Raw genomic sequence first — 15,961 nt, forward strand, 5'->3', positions numbered from 1 at the left:
GGATATTATACAGAGGATTAACATGTACTGTAGAGGCCAACTCTTTCTGATCTGCAAGGGCCTAGACTAAGGGCTGGGGCTTTTTTCTGGATATTTTCTCCCTTTCGCTGGGTGTGCTACCAGTTCCCCAGGTAACGCGGCTACCAGCACATCATGTAGTGCGACTGTCATGTTGGAGTGTACAAACACTACAGGGAGTGGGGCTCCCATGCTCAGACCTTCCAGGTCCAGGCTCTATGCCGCATCCAGCAGTGAAAGTTTCCACAGCCTTCTCCCTCTTCCACAGCCTCCTCCTTCTTTCACCCCTCCACCTCTTATCCCTCCTCCACTCTATCATTCCAAGCTTCTGGTGCTCCACAGCGACAAAGATGTTTACAGCACTTCTGTTTTGTTCCATTGCAGAAAGAAGAAAAACGAGAGAATAGGAAAATGAAAGTGACGGATACACCCCACAGCAAGCGGGGTGAAGGGTCTTGTTTGGTGTGGTGGTAAGACCCAGGCTTTGATGCTGTTCTTCAGTGTTGTCACGGGGAATTCACAGCCACAGTGATCAAGAAAGAAAGAATGAGCAACAAAAATAAACAGCGATACAAAAGTCTGGTATTAACCTGCTCTGGGATCAATTGTCTAAACTTGTATTAACCATTTTTTACTAGTATATTTTCTCAGCAGTTCTCAGTAGTCCCAGCTCCTTGAACAAACACTTTCAACCCTTGGATATAGGAAACATAAATATTAAGTGTACCTTGATACCAAAAGCAAACTATATTACACCCTATAGCACACAAATATAAACCCCAGAAATCTAAACTATTTTATCAATAATGCAAAAGAAAATACAAAGCTTCAATCATGAGTGAAATTCTGTGTAAAGTAAAACGTTTCAATTTAACCCAGCTTTATTGAGACATCATGAACTGTTTATCCAACACTGCCTCTCTCAGGCAACACTAAAAACGCCAGTCTCAATTCAGTACCATTCTCCATCTGAAATATTGACCATTATAGGACAAATCGTGCCTAAATGCATGGTATCGCTCAGGTTTATCCAATGGAATTTGGTAGCTAATAGCCAATACTGTATGAGGAATGTGTTGGGAAATTGAGACTATGGAAATATTGAGACAACAATGGGAATTTACAACATACCAAGTTGAATAAATATTTATACAACGCATTGCACTTAAAAAGTTTTTTTTTTTGTATATTACAATAACGACTAATAGTGACAGATATCAATGTACAGAACTAAAATACACTATAGTACTGTACTCAAATTATGATATATTATGCAAACCACCTTAAAAAGAGGCTCCTCCTCAAGAAGAGTGACGTCAAACTAAAACCCCGCCCCTTTGAAAGCTTAACGGGATGTTGGATGCATCCAGTCTGGGTTAGCTAGCTAGCAATGTTCACCTTTTTATTTAACAACAGTGGATGTTCAAGAGGTAAGAGAGTCGGAAACATGGCAACATATTTGCGGGAGCATCGACATACAGCGCCGAAACTGTGTGTCTCACTTTTCGTCTCCCTCCTTTTTGTTGTTGTCCCCATCACGGCTCTGAGCGTCGGCGAGGCGAGGCTTGTCAGAAGCAACACCGCAGCGAAAGAGGTAGAAGACTATACAAAATACTACAATTATGTGCAAATGACCCGGCTACTGAAGTTCATGGCCTTGAAATACTCTCACATCGCCAACCTGTCCAGTATAGGCCAGTCCGTGCAGGGCAGGGAGTTGTGGGTTATGCGAATCACAAAGGACCCCAACGCTGACGTACCGGGAAAACCCAAATGTAAATACGTGGGGAACATGCACGGGGACGAAACTATCTCGAGGCAAGTATTGGTTTACCTTGTGGACTACCTATTGACGAGGTATGGAGAAGACCCGCGTATCACGGAGTTGGTGACGAGCACGGATATTTACATTATGCCCAGTATGAACCCAGACGGGTTCGAGGTGTCCAGAGAGGGGGACTGCAGTGGCGACGCCGAAGGTCGTTCCAACGCCAGGAACATGGACCTCAACCGAAGTTTTCCTGACCAGTTTGACAAAATCAACGTCCAGCAAGAGGATATTCCCGAGGTTACAGCTGTCATTAAATGGATCCTGGAGAAAAAGTAAGTATTTTTTTCTCTTTTCTATTTACATAGACCTACATACACCATGGTTTGTTTAGTTTACATTGTTTTTACCAAATTCAAATGGTGAGATGGGGCTCAACTTTATGGGCTACACCAGGGGTAGGCAACCCGTTTCCTGGAGTGGCCCAGGTACTACAGAATTTTGTTCTGACACCTGACCAACTGAGATAATTGATCACTTCACTGATTGCCTAAATTCAACACATCACACACCTGATCCTCCAGGTCAGTTAAATAAAACATATGAAGTGGCTGCGGCACTCCACGACCCTGGGCTACACAGACATCCCTTACTGCAAATCAAATTATAACTGCTAAAACCAAGGACTTTACTGGCAGCCTGCATCTATCATTGTTCCTATTGTTTTGAAGCACCTCATGGACTCTAAATACCCCCTCCCCCTTTATTTATTATTATTTATTAACTAGGCAAGTCAGAAGGACCCCTGAAGGATCTATCCATTTACCACAACGGTTGCCAGCTAACAGTTGTGAATGCCCTCGATCAACATCAGACTCCAATAGGCCAACATAAGTAGCCTGCCATGCAACTTTAGTCCGGCCACCTTTGTCTAAAGACCTGTCAAAACAAACTATACCTCCTCTTCCAGCTGTCACTGAACAAACAGCTGTTGAAAAACATCTAATGATGTCATGTTATTGCATATACTTTATTTTATTAAAGCACATAGGGTTTGTCTATATATGGAAAAACACACGTTTTAAATTGGCCTAAAAAACTGACGACTTTCAGTCGACCAAGATTTTTTTTAGTTGGCGACAGCCCTATTTGTTATAAACCCGTATTGCAGCTCAGGGCTTTAGCTATACAGTCAGGACTATGCTATCTTATGTGTTGGTAATGTTTTTGGCACTACTGCAGGATATGTTACTGTTATAGTCCCATCTGGTGTGTAGAACCTCCTGCATGGACAGGAAATCACTGTGTTATCTATTGGAACACAATAGACCAAATCAAATTATTTGTCACATGCGCCAATTACAACAGGTGTAGACTTTTTACTGTGAAATGCTTACTTACGAGCCCCCAACTATTATTAATAAAAATAAAAATAAAGTTAAATAAAGACAATTATTCATTATTAATATAAAAAATAAAATATATTTTACCTTTATTTGACTAGGCAAGTCAGTCAAGTCAGTTACAAATTCTTATTTTCAATGACGGCCTAGGAACAGTGGGTTAACTGCCTTGTTCAGGGGCAGAACGGCAGATTTTTTTTTTACCTTGTCAGCTTGGGGATTCAATCTTACAACCTTTCGGTTACTAGTCCAACGCCTGTCGCCCCGTAAGTTAAAGACAAAATAGTAACACAATAATGAGGCTATATACAAGGGGTACTGGTACTGAGTCAATGTGCAGGGGTATGGGGTAGTTGAGGTAGTATGTACATGTAGGTAGGGGAAAAGTGACTATGCATAGATAATATGTAGAGCGTAGCAGCAATGTGTGTGAAGGAATGTTAATGTGTGTGTGTGTGTTGGAGTGTCAGTGTGAATGTGTGGTTAGAGTCCAGTGAGGAGTGTACATCGAGCCTGTGCAAAAAATTACAAGGGGTTCAATGCAAATAGTCTGTGTAGCCATTTGATTAACTGTTCAGCAGTCTTATGGCTTAGGGGTAGAAGCTGTTCAGGAGCCTTTTGGTCCTAGACTTAGCACTCCGGTACCGCTTGCCGTGCGGTAGCAGAGAGAACAGTCTATGACTGGGGTGGCTGGAGTCTTTGACAATTTTTAGGGCCTTCCTCTGACACCGCCTGGTATAGACGTCCTAGATGGTAGGGAGCTCGGCCCCAGTGATGTACTGGGCCGTATACACCACCCTCTGTAGCGTCTTGCGGTCGGATGCCGAGCAGTTGCCATACCAAGTGGGGATGCAACCAGTCAGGATGCTCTTGATGGTGCAACTGTAGAACTTTTTGACGATCTGAGGACCCATGCCAAATCTTTTCAGCCTCCTGAGGGGGAATAGGCATTGTCGTGCCCTCTTCACGACTGTCATGGTGTGTTTAGACCTTAGCGATGTGGACACCAAGGAACTTGACGCTATCGACCTGCTCCACTATAGCCCCGTCGATGTGAATGTGGGCGTGCTCGTGTGTGTACTTCAGCTCAGCCTCGGATAGTTAAAGGTTTCACCCCTTTCCCTTCCCCCTGCTACAGACAGGCAGACAGTAGATACTAGGCCTACTATATATGCCCTGCCTCCTGATAACATTGTGTTGTTGTTATGTCCCTCCAGGTTTGTCCTGTCAGGGAACCTGCATGGTGGCACTGTGGTGGCCAGCTACCCGTTTGATGACTCGGCCTCCCACATAATGCAGGGTTACTACAGCCGCTCTGTGGACGACAAGCTGTTTAAACACCTGGCGCTGACCTACGCCAAGAACCACCCCGTCATGAGGACCGGGGAGCCCAAGTGCCCAGATACCCCTGACGAGACTTTTGAGGATGGCATCGTCAACGGGGCAAAGTGGTACGATGTACCCGGTAAGACTTTTTCCTCCTTAACTATCAGACCACTGATTTATGCTCTGTGGGGAGCAAAGGTCATGTTCTTTTTCCTTCTTAGTTTGTTGAAAAAGAGTTTATCTTTCACACACAAAGTAGCCTAGACCAGCTCTAGTATCTTCCTTTTGTGATTTCTAATGTATTTTTTTCTCCTTCATAATTTGTTTAATTTCCATTTCTTGACAAAATATCTTCACCTGCTTTTTTTGAATGTTTACCTCATTATCCCACCTCACCTCTCTCAGAACAATCACACATTATTGTTGAAACAGAGAGCGGAGTCCTGCGTTGCCATGACGATTAAGTCAATTGGGGTCAATTTTAAAATGTTCTCTTCTCAGAGACTGACGACATCATGTGGTATATTTACCTCTCAGGCGTTCATAATCAGCTGGATATCAGGTTTTACTCAGCTCAGTGTTGTATGAGTTCATGGAGACACCTTGAAATGAATATTGAATGAAATGTAGGCCTATAGTAAGGGAATAAAGGATATATGATAACATGTAAAGTGTGGACAGACTTACTGTTTGTAATTGGGACAAAGCCCAATGTGTCTAGCTACTAGACATCACCATTCTGCCATGAAAACGGGTTAATTAATTAGTGTGGTGGTTTCCTCTGTCTTTGCTACTGTACATTTTCCATGGCCCAATTTTCACTGAATATATTTCCCTCGACTCATTTTGGATCTATTTGAGAACCAAACCAGCATAGCCACAGCTGTAATTGTCTGTCTAGTCTTGATTTAAAACCCCACTAATTAGGCTATTGAATCAGAGTACGACTTTGAACATACAGGTGTTCCATTGCGCTGACTTCACTATCTAGTAGAGCAGCTGTGGCAGGGGACAACAGACCCAGCTAGCTAGTATTGTATTATTCACCCCTGCAGGACAGACCTGCTCTCTGTTCTCTCTTCACAGAAAGCGTGACTGGTCTCAGGTTATCCTATCCGTCTTTTACGAGGTGTGTGTGTGTGTGTGTGTGTGTGACACCACCTGTCCATGCAGCTTGCTGTCCCCCCACTACCCTCTTTCATGTTCAGGACTACAAGTGTCTGTGTTCACCAGGCAGTAACCGGACCCCCAGTCTCTGTTGTGCTGTGTGGCTGCTGTCAGGTCAGGGGTTTGGAAAGAGAGCCAGACGAGGAGCGATGAGATGATACTCTAATCTGAGTCTGAAGGTTTCAGGTGACCGTCAAGGCTTTTCCTGTATAGACGTGTGGCGTCATCACCCTGTGTGTATTTGTGTGTAGGGGTTGTATATTCTCAGCCATTCCTCAATAATCCCAGAATCTGCTCTAACTTCAGTTGTAAATTATGACTCGGCAGAAGACTAATTCTGATTTCTCACCTGAATCTAAATTGACCGCCTCTGTGGTTAATGGAGACTGCAGGAGGTCTGTGCATCAGAGGAAATCTGTTTTCTATAAGCACTACCAAAGGAACAGCAGAGGTGTCATTTAAAGGTGAAACTAGGAAGTGTAAAGTTTAGGTGTCTTAACAAGTATTGAAATATGACTCAATTCTCTGATGGTATTTGAGAATAGACACAATGCTCAATGAGGAAATGACAGGAGTGAAATGTACCCAATGATATTGTAGGATCTTATTAGAACATTACAAATGTGAGTTTAGATTCTAGATAATTGTCATTGTGACCTTCCAAGAGGTGACTGTTGAGAGAGCGAATGATAGGGAGGGAGAGAGAGAGGTAGAGAAAATAGGGAGGGAGGGAAAGTTTGGGTTGACTTGGATAATTGCAATAGTGACTGATAACCTTTTGGCAAGCTTTTTTTGTAGACCAATTTTATAGCTAGTTTATCTTTTTCCTCTATGCCAGAGGTGTCAAATTCATTCCATGGAGGGCCTAGTGCAGCGTTTCCCAAACTCGGGCCTTGGGACCCCAAGGGGTGCACGTTTTGGTTTTTGCCCTAACACTATTCGGCTCATTCAGATGATCAAAGCTTGATAATTAGTTGATTATTTGAGTAAGCTGTGTAGTACTAAGGCAAAAACCAAAACGTGCACCCCTTTGGGTCCCAAGGCCCAAGTTTGGGAAACCCAGGCCTAGTGTCTGCTGGCGAGGGGAGTTCCTATACTAATCAGTGACCTTAATTCATCAATCGAGTACAAGGGAGGAGCAAAACATGCAGACACTTGGCCTTCCGTGGATTGACACATGCTCTATGCTATTTTCTACTGTATTTGACATACCCATAGTTTACACAGGGATATAGGCTACTCCTAGAGAAAAAGCCTTGAATCAACTGGATGTACACTGAGTGTACAAAACAGTAACACCTGCTCTTTCCATGACCTAGACTGAACAGGTGAATCCAGGTGAAAGCTATGATCCCTTATTGATGTCACTTGTTAAGAATTTTAAGCCTTGAGACAATTGAGACATGGATTGTGTATGTGTGCCATTCAGAGGGAGAATGGGCAAGACAAAATATTTAAGTGCGTTTGAACAGTGTATGGTAATAGGTGCCAGGCGCACTGGTTTGTGTCAAGAACTGCAACGCTGCTGTGTTTTTCACGCTCAACAGTTTCCTGTCTGTACCAATAATGGTCCACCACCCAAAGGACATCCAGCCAACTTCACACAACAGTGGGAAACATGGGCCAGCATCCCTGTGGAACGCTTTCGACAATCCATGCCCCGACAAATTCATGAACTGATAATTCATGAAGTTTATAAACTACTTGGGCCTGTAGTCTATTTATAGCCTAAATCATTTTAACTAGCCTAGTCCTTTTACTCACCAGCAATACCCAGTGCTCTGTTTCTGACTGTTCATACTTGGATGACAACAGTCAGTTCTGTTGTTCTTGGTACCCTGTGGTATCTTTTATGTCCGGTTTAGTGTTTGTTATTTAACATGAGGCTGAAATGAGAACCACTGGACCTACTATTAGGGATGTAAGGATTCACCTGTACGCATCGGTCACCCATTCAAATAGTTAAGATAGGAGTGGATCGGTCCACGGGACCCCAAACCGATCCAAATGTAGATACTCGGTCAGAAAAACAGTACAAATCATTGGTTAAGGAACATTTTTTGCTCATGTTACTTTCTTTCTACCTTCTAAAAATACCTAATCTTTTGTGACAACTGTGTTGATCTACAAGTCATGTTGCATTCCGAATAACCCCAGGCCATATCAGTATTCTGGTCAAACTTCACACTGTGCCCTGCTTCATGTGTTGACCAAAGAGAGGTATGCAGCTTATTGCTGATCTTGCACATCTGCGTAGCACCTTCATCATTCAAATGCCTGTAAAATGGCTTGCGCAATATTAGGCTTTATTATTGATTTGATAAGTTATCAAATGCGGAATATACCGGAATATAAGTAAACCACCAGAGACACAACACATATGGCTATAGCCTACCTGCTGAACATGGCTTACATTAGATTTGATTTTGATCGGGTTCACCATCAGCTATAGTTTTGGTAGTTTTGCTTTATACGATCACTATATATGGTCATTTCTAGATATACAGGGTAAAGATGATCATTTCAAAATGATGACGGCCATCATCACTTTTGCGAGCGAAGCAGCACTGCATGGTCAAAAAAGGGAGGAGCTTACTCCATAACTTCCAAACGGTCAAAACCATTTCAGTTTGAGACTGGGTGAAATCCAAAGTTGTGCTATATATTCATTGGTTATGTCATGGCTAATTTTGTAAAAGATAAATATTGATACATTACTAGCTCAAACAATTTTAATCTGCAGAAATGGGTGATCAAAAGTGGGGTTAAAAAAACAACATACATTGCCTCCCCTTAATCTAATAGCGGGGTGGTAGATGCCCACTAGGATCCCTTATGGCTCAGGTGACTACATACACCATCGACACATACATCAGACCAGGGGCGCAACTTTCACTGGGGACGGGGGGGACCCCCCACATTCTGAAATTGCATTTTTGTCCCCCCAAGTTTTATCATTGGAATGTGATACAAAACGAGGCAACGATGTGCTTTAGGACCACGAGGACGCCTCCGAGTGTCGGGTAGGCTGTTTGGAGTGTTTATCCGACTGGATAAAAAACAAAAGTTATGTCCTCCCAACTTCTAAAACCAAAGTTGCGCCCCTGCAGCAGACAGACCAGACAGCAGCGCAGACAGATCCAGCTCAGAGCGGTCCAGCTCATGAGTTCTATCAGCAGCAGATTTAAATTTAGTGTGGAAAATGAATGTTTATTCACTAAATGTTAGTGCACAGAATCGCATTGATTTGTTTGTTGAATCGCATCGAATCATTTCAAACTAAAACATATCGGTTGGGAGCCATGATACATATGAATCATCTTGAAAGGGAAATATGCACATCCCTACCTACTATAGGTCAGTTATATATGTTGAGCAAGGCAATTGGTCAATGTGGTTTGGGTGGAAAGCCTATACAAACAGTATTGCAGAGTTGGTAGGCCTAATGCTACAAACAGGCATCACTGCAAACAGACGGAGAACAACAGACATGGTGATTGTAGTGATGACAAGGCTAGTTCTGTGGAATTTCTCTGTTTAAAAGTCTATTGCCATGAGACTCCCACTTGTCTTGTCGAAGTTATGTCTTGTCTTTGGCTGTGAGGTTAATGTAGGGCAATTCTACGGTAATGGAATTATGCTGAGAATCAGATTTTTAACTTAAAATGTATGCCAAACAAAAAACATTGGTTTCAAAGTTCAACAAACCATAGAACTCTATGCATAAGGACAATTAAAAAAAAATTGTACACAGAATATTTTACTAAAACGTATTTACTGGAAGATTGCATATTTGGGTATTCTACACATTGGCTATTATTTGAATGAGCTCCGCCAAAACACGCAGACATGTATTCAGTTACTGTTTGAATGAACGTTGGAATGGGCAAAACGAGTGACCTAAGCAACTTTGAGCATGGTATGCTCATTGGTGCCAGGCGGCCCTGTTCCAGTATCTCAGAAACGTCCGGCCTCCTGGGCTTTTCACGCACAACAGCAGTGTCTAGTGTTTTACCAAGGATGGTGCGACAAATTAAAACCATCCAGTCAGTGGCAGTCCTGTGGGCAAAAAAACTGCTTGTTGATGAGAGGTCGAAGGAAAAGGGCAAGAATCGTGACAGCTAACAGGGGGGCCACAAACAAGCAATTAACGACTCCGTACAACAGTGGTGTGCATAACGGCATCTCGGAACGCACAACTTGTCGGTCCTTGTCACAGATGGGCTATTGCAGCAGGTGACCACGTCTGGTTCCACTCCTATCAGTTAAAAACAAGAAGAAGCGGCTCCAGTGGGCATGTGATCACCCACACTGGACATTTGAGGAGTGGAAAAACATTGCCTGGTCTGACGAATCTCGGTTCCTGTTGTCCTCATCCTGCATGTTGTCAACTGTACAGGCTGGTGGTGGTGGTGTAATGACGTGGGGAATGTTTTTTTCCTGACAGATTAGGTCCCTTGATACCAATTGGGCAATGTTTCCATGCCCCGAAGAATTCAGGCAGTTATGGAGGCAAAAGGGGTCCGGTACTAGCGATTTATCTACAGATATATCATGAAAATATTAAATCAAGGTTGAATACCTACTATTCCTGCAGTGAGCAGTGGTGAGAGAGCCTCATTCGGGTCCAAAATATGATAAAAGTGATTAAAGGTTATAAAAAGGTTATAAAATCTAATGATACCTAGTATTATTAAAGATTTTGATATAGGCCTACTGATTTAATCAACGTGTCAAATGGAGTAGTCAACTGTTGCTTTCTGTATAGCAAAGCCCATGTTTAACACGTGCTTCATTCTTCAATCATACCTTCATTCTTCAATCATACCTTTGTGCACCCCCACTTTTATACAATCTGGCAGGGGGTTTGGGGGTCATACCACTGAATGTTTGCATTTTTAAAATCATTTTCCTGCATTTCTATATTGTTTCTCAAACTAAATATTACTTTATTCTCAAGAGAAGACAAGTTTAATGTTAAAGATTATCTTACTTAAAAAATTGTCCTGATCATATAGGGCTAGGCCATATCCAAAACAACTGGTCCTGATCATATAGGGCTAGGCCATATCCAAAACAACTGGTCCTGATCATATAGGGCTAGGCCATATCCAAAACAACTAAATGGTCCTGATCATATAGGGCTAGGTCATATCCAAAACAACTAAATGGTCCTGATCATATAGGGCTAGGCCATATCCAAAACAACTAAATGGTCCTGATCATATAGGCCTAGGCCATATCCAAAACAACTGGTCCTGATCATATAGGGCTAGGCCTAGGCCATATCCAAAACAACTGGTCCTGATCATATAGGGCTAGGCCATATCCAAAACAACTAAATGGTCCTGATCATATAGGGCTAGGCCATATCCAAAACAACTAAATGGTCCTGATCATATAGGGCTAGGCCATATCCAAAACAACTAACGCACTGAATTCATACATTTTCATTTTTATTGTGAAGTCATGTATTTCTACTCCAACTCATTTGACTAATCTGGGAGGTGAAGTCGTTAAAGTATTAAATCATTTGGTGTATTCGGATGGAATCAAGGCATTAGAATGTACCAGAGGCCACCAAAATAGAGCTCGTTCTGCAAAGTAGCCAGCCAAAACTCCCTGGCTGGCTACTTGTTCTATTTGGCTGGCTACTTCATGTAGTTAGGAAAACACTGGATGAGGGTGTGTCACTCACTGTGTATAGCCTATCCCAGGGGAGAATGACTGCCCCCTCTCACTGAAGCCACAGAAGTTCAAGGCTGACCACGGTACTGCAGGTATTGTTAGCAGAAAACATGATCCCCCATTATAGTGAATGGAAAAACTCGAGTTACTCAGAGGGGTCAGCCTGCAACTTCATTTCCTGGAGTAGCTCAGACGGCGCATGTTATGTCAACAATGTGACGTCATCTTAACCGACTTCATTTGGCTTGAATGCGCTATTGAGTCTGCACATAGGAATGAATGGTGTCACGTGACTGATAGCTTTGTCCAGTCATACTGTGTGTATATACAGTCATCGGGGAGGATGTGGAGGGTGGGGCTGATAGGCTAGAGGTCCTGTCGTGAGCTCGATGTTTGCTCTCTGATATGGTCTAATATGACATGTCATATTATACACACATCACAGGTGCTGCCGGGCAAATCATTAAACACGAAAAAGTCACTAAGATTACTCTTATTTGGAGCATTGTTACAATGCACACTGTACCGTCTTTTTCATGCTAAGGTTATTAGCCAGTGTCCATAGAGGCACTGTCAGAGACAGCCTAGGCCTGTTGCACCCTGCTGGTGTCACCATATGGGACTAAGCCCCTGAGAACCATCCTGAACTAACATCCCTAAAGTACAGGCACTGCCCTGTTGATCTGTTTCACCACACCACAACTAGACTGGGGCTTACACACACCCTGCCATTTAACAGTCATGCAAGGCAGTCCAACATGTTTAGTAATGTTTCCACTAGCATGACTCAAGCAAAATACTATGAAAACTCTATGAAACATGTAGAAATATATGTTATGCTGCTGCCATAAAGCCTGGCATCAAATATATTTTAAATAACCCACCAACTGTCTTGTGGTTTTATAACTAAACTCTTTACCAGTCAACCAAAACCACAGAAATACAAATGGTATAGAGAGAAATAGTCCTATAATAACTACAACCTAAAACTTCTTACCTGGGAATATTGAAGACTCATGTTAAAAGGAACCACCAGCTTTCATATGTTCTCATGTTCTGAGCAAGGAACTTAAACGTTAGCTTTTTTACATGGCACATATTGCACTTTTACTTTCTTCTCCAACACTTTGTTTTTGCATTATTTAAACCAAATTGAACATGTTTCATTATTTATTTGAGGCTAAATTGATTTTATTGATGTATTATATTAAGTTAAAGTAAGTGTTCATTCAGTATTGTTGTAATTGTCGTCATTACAATTTTTTTTTTTTTAATCGGCCGATTTAATCGGTATCAACTTTTTTTGGTCCTCCAATAATCGCTATCGGCGTTGAAAAATCATAATCGGTCGACCTCAAATACATACATACAGTGCGTTCGGAAAGTATTCAGACTCCTTCCCTTTTTCACACATTTTATGTTAGACATATTTGAAAATGTATTAAATAAAAAAAAATCCTCATCAATCTACACACAATACCCCATAATGACAAAGTGAAAACAGGTTTCCAGGAATTTTAGCAAATCTATTAAAAATAAAAGACAGTATCGGAAATATTCAGACTTTACCCCATAATGACCAAGCGAAAACAGGGTTTTTGACATTTCTGAAAATGTATAAAAAAATAAACTTATTTACATAATTATTCAGACCCTTTGCTATGAGAGTCGAAGTTGAGCTCAGGTGCATCCTGTTTCCATTGATCATCCTTGAGATGTTTATACAACTTGATCGTAGTCCACCTGGTAAATTAAATTGATTGGCCATGATTTGAAAAGGCACACATCTGTCTATGTAAGGTCCCACAGTTGACAGTGCATGTCAGAACAAAAACCAAGCCATGAGGTCGAAGGAATTGTCCTTAGAGCTCCGAGACAGGATTGTGTCGAGGCACAGATCTAGGGAAGGGTACCAAAAAATGTCTGCAGTATTCAAGGTCCCCAAGAACACAGTGCCCTCCATCATTCTTAAATTGAGGAAGTTTGGAACCAAGACTCTTCCTAGAGCTGGTCGCCTGGCCAAACTGAGCAATCGGGGGAGAAGGGCCTTGGTCAGAGATGATCAAGAACCCGATGGTCACTCTGACAGAGCTCTAGAGTTCCTCTGTGGAGATGGGAAAACCTTCCAGAAGGACAACCATCTCTGCAGATCTCTTCAATCAGGCATTTAATGTTAGTTTCCAGGCAGAAGCCACTCTTCAGTAAAATGACAGCCCGCTTGTTTGCCAAAAGGTACCTGAAGACTCTCAAACCATGAGAAACAAGATTCTTTGGTCTGATGAAACCAAAATTAACTCTTTAGCCTGAATGCCAAGCGTCATGTCTGGAGGAAACCTGGCACCATCCCTACAGTGAAGCATGGCGGTCATGCTGTGGGGATGTTTTTCAGCAGCAGGGACTGGGAGACTAGTCAGGATCGAGGGGAAAGATGAACGGAGCAAAGTACAGAGCGATCCTTGATGAAAACCTGCTCCAGAGCGCTCAGGACCTCAGACTAGTGCGAAGGTTCACCTTCCAACAGGACAATGACCCTTAGCACACAGCCAAAACAACACAGGAGTGGCTTCGGGACAAGTCTCTGATTCTCTTTGAGTGGCCCAGCTAGAGCCGGACTTGAACCCAATCGAACATCTCTGGAGAGACCTGAAAATAGCTGTGCAAAATGCTCACCATCGTACCTGACAGAGCTTGAGAGAATCTGCAGAGAAGAATGGGAGAACTTCCCAAATGCAGGTGTGCTAAGCTTGTAGCATCATACCCAAGAATAATCAAGGCTGTAATCACTGCCAAAAGTGCTTCAACAAAGTATTGAGTAAAGGGTCTGAATACTTATGTAAATGTTTTTGATTTTTAATACATTAGCAAATGTTTTTGCTTTGTCATTATCGGGTATTGTGTGTCGATTGAGGCATTTTTAAATATTTTTTTAAATCCATTTTAGAATAAGGCTGTAACGATGTGGGAAAGGAGTCTGAATACTTTCCTTATGCATGGTATGTAAACCATTTTTTTAAATCGAAAAGCCGATTTCAAATAAAATTGGTGCAGGCCAATTGTCTGGGAGAAGACAATCACATTGCAAAATAATGCTTTTTAGCTTATTCATTGATTGAAATATCAGTCAATGGAAATACATTTGATGGTCATGCTTATCGGTCTATCAAATCAAATCAAATTTTATTAGTCACATACACATGGTTAGCAGATGTTAATGCGAGTGTAGCGAAATGCTTGTGCTTCTAGTTCCGACAATGCAGTAATAACCAACAAGTAATCTAACCTAACAATTCCACAACTACTACCTTACACACACACACAAGTGTAAAGGGATAAAGAATATGTACATAAAGATATATGAATGAGTGGTGGTACAGAACGGCATGGCAGATGCAGTAGATGGTATAGAGTACGGTATATACATATGAGATGAGTACTGTAGGGTATGTAAACATAAAGTGGCATAGTTTAAAGTGGCTAGTGGTACATGTATTACATAAAGATGGCAAGATGCAGTAGATGATATAGAGTACAGTATATACATATGAGATGGGTAATGTAAACATTATATTAAGTGGCATTGTTTAAAGTGGCTAGTGGTACATTTTTACATAATTTCCATCAATTCCCATTTTTAAAGTGGCTGGAGTTGAGTCAGTATGTTGGCAGCGGCCGCTAAATGTTAGTGGTGGCTGTTTAACAGTCTGATGGCCTTGAGATAGAAGCTGTTTTTCAGTCTCTCGGTCCCTGCTTTGATGCACCTGTACTGACCTCGCCTTCTGGATGATAGCGGGGTGAACAGGCAGTGGCTTGGGTGGTTGTTGTCCTTGATGATCTTTATGGCCTTCCTGTGACATCGGGTGGTGTAGGTGTCCTGGAGGGCAGGTAGTTTGCCCCTGGTGATGCGTTCTGCAGACCTCACTACCCTCTGGAGAGCCTTACGGTTGTGGGCGGAGCAGTTGCCGTACCAGGCGGTGATACAGCCCGACAGGATGCTCTCGATTGTGCATCTGTAGAAGTTTGTGAGTGCTTTTGGTGACAAGCCGAATTTCTTCAGCCTCCTGAGGTTGAAGAGGCGCTGCTGCGCCTTCTTCACAACGCTGTCTGTGTGGGTGGACCAATTCAGTTTGTCCGTGATGTGTACACCGAGGAACTTAAAACTTTCCACCTTCTCCACTACTGACCCGTCGATGTGGATAGGGGGGTGCTCCCTCTGCTGTTTCCTGAAGTCCACAATCATCTCCTTTGTTTTGTTGACGTTGAGTGTGAGGTTATTTTCCTGACACCACACTCCGAGGGCCCTCACCTCCTCCCTGTAGGCCGTCTCGTCGTTGTTGGTAATCAAGCCTACCACTGTAGTGTCATCCGCAAACTTGATGATTGAGTTGGAGGCGTGCATGGCCACGCAGTCGTGGGTGAACAGGGAGTACAGGAGAGGGCTCAGAACGCACCCTTGTGGGGCCCCAGTGTTGAGGATCAGCGGGGTGGAGATGTTGTTACCTACCCTCACCACCTGGGGGCGGCCCGTCAGGAAGTCCAGGACCCAGTTGCACAGGGCGGGGTCGAGACCCAGGGTCTCGAGCTTGATGACGAG

General features: G+C 42.7%; 1 protein-coding gene across 1 annotated transcript in view; it reads left to right on the top strand.

The window, feature by feature from the left end:
* The first annotated feature begins 1,154 nt into the window (after positions 1–1,154).
* The window catches only part of LOC139547974 (carboxypeptidase D-like), a 38,244-nt gene continuing 23,437 nt past the window's right edge, over positions 1,155–15,961 (top strand). The window contains exons 1-2 of the mRNA XM_071357227.1: positions 1,155–2,121; positions 4,407–4,654. Coding sequence (XP_071213328.1) covers positions 1,409–2,121; positions 4,407–4,654 — 961 coding nt within the window. The 5' untranslated portion in view covers positions 1,155–1,408. The remainder of the gene's footprint in view (positions 2,122–4,406; positions 4,655–15,961) is intronic.

Source organism: Salvelinus alpinus, chromosome 21, assembly GCF_045679555.1.
Source record: "Salvelinus alpinus chromosome 21, SLU_Salpinus.1, whole genome shotgun sequence".
In the NCBI taxonomy this organism is placed as follows: Eukaryota; Metazoa; Chordata; class Actinopteri; order Salmoniformes; family Salmonidae; genus Salvelinus; species Salvelinus alpinus.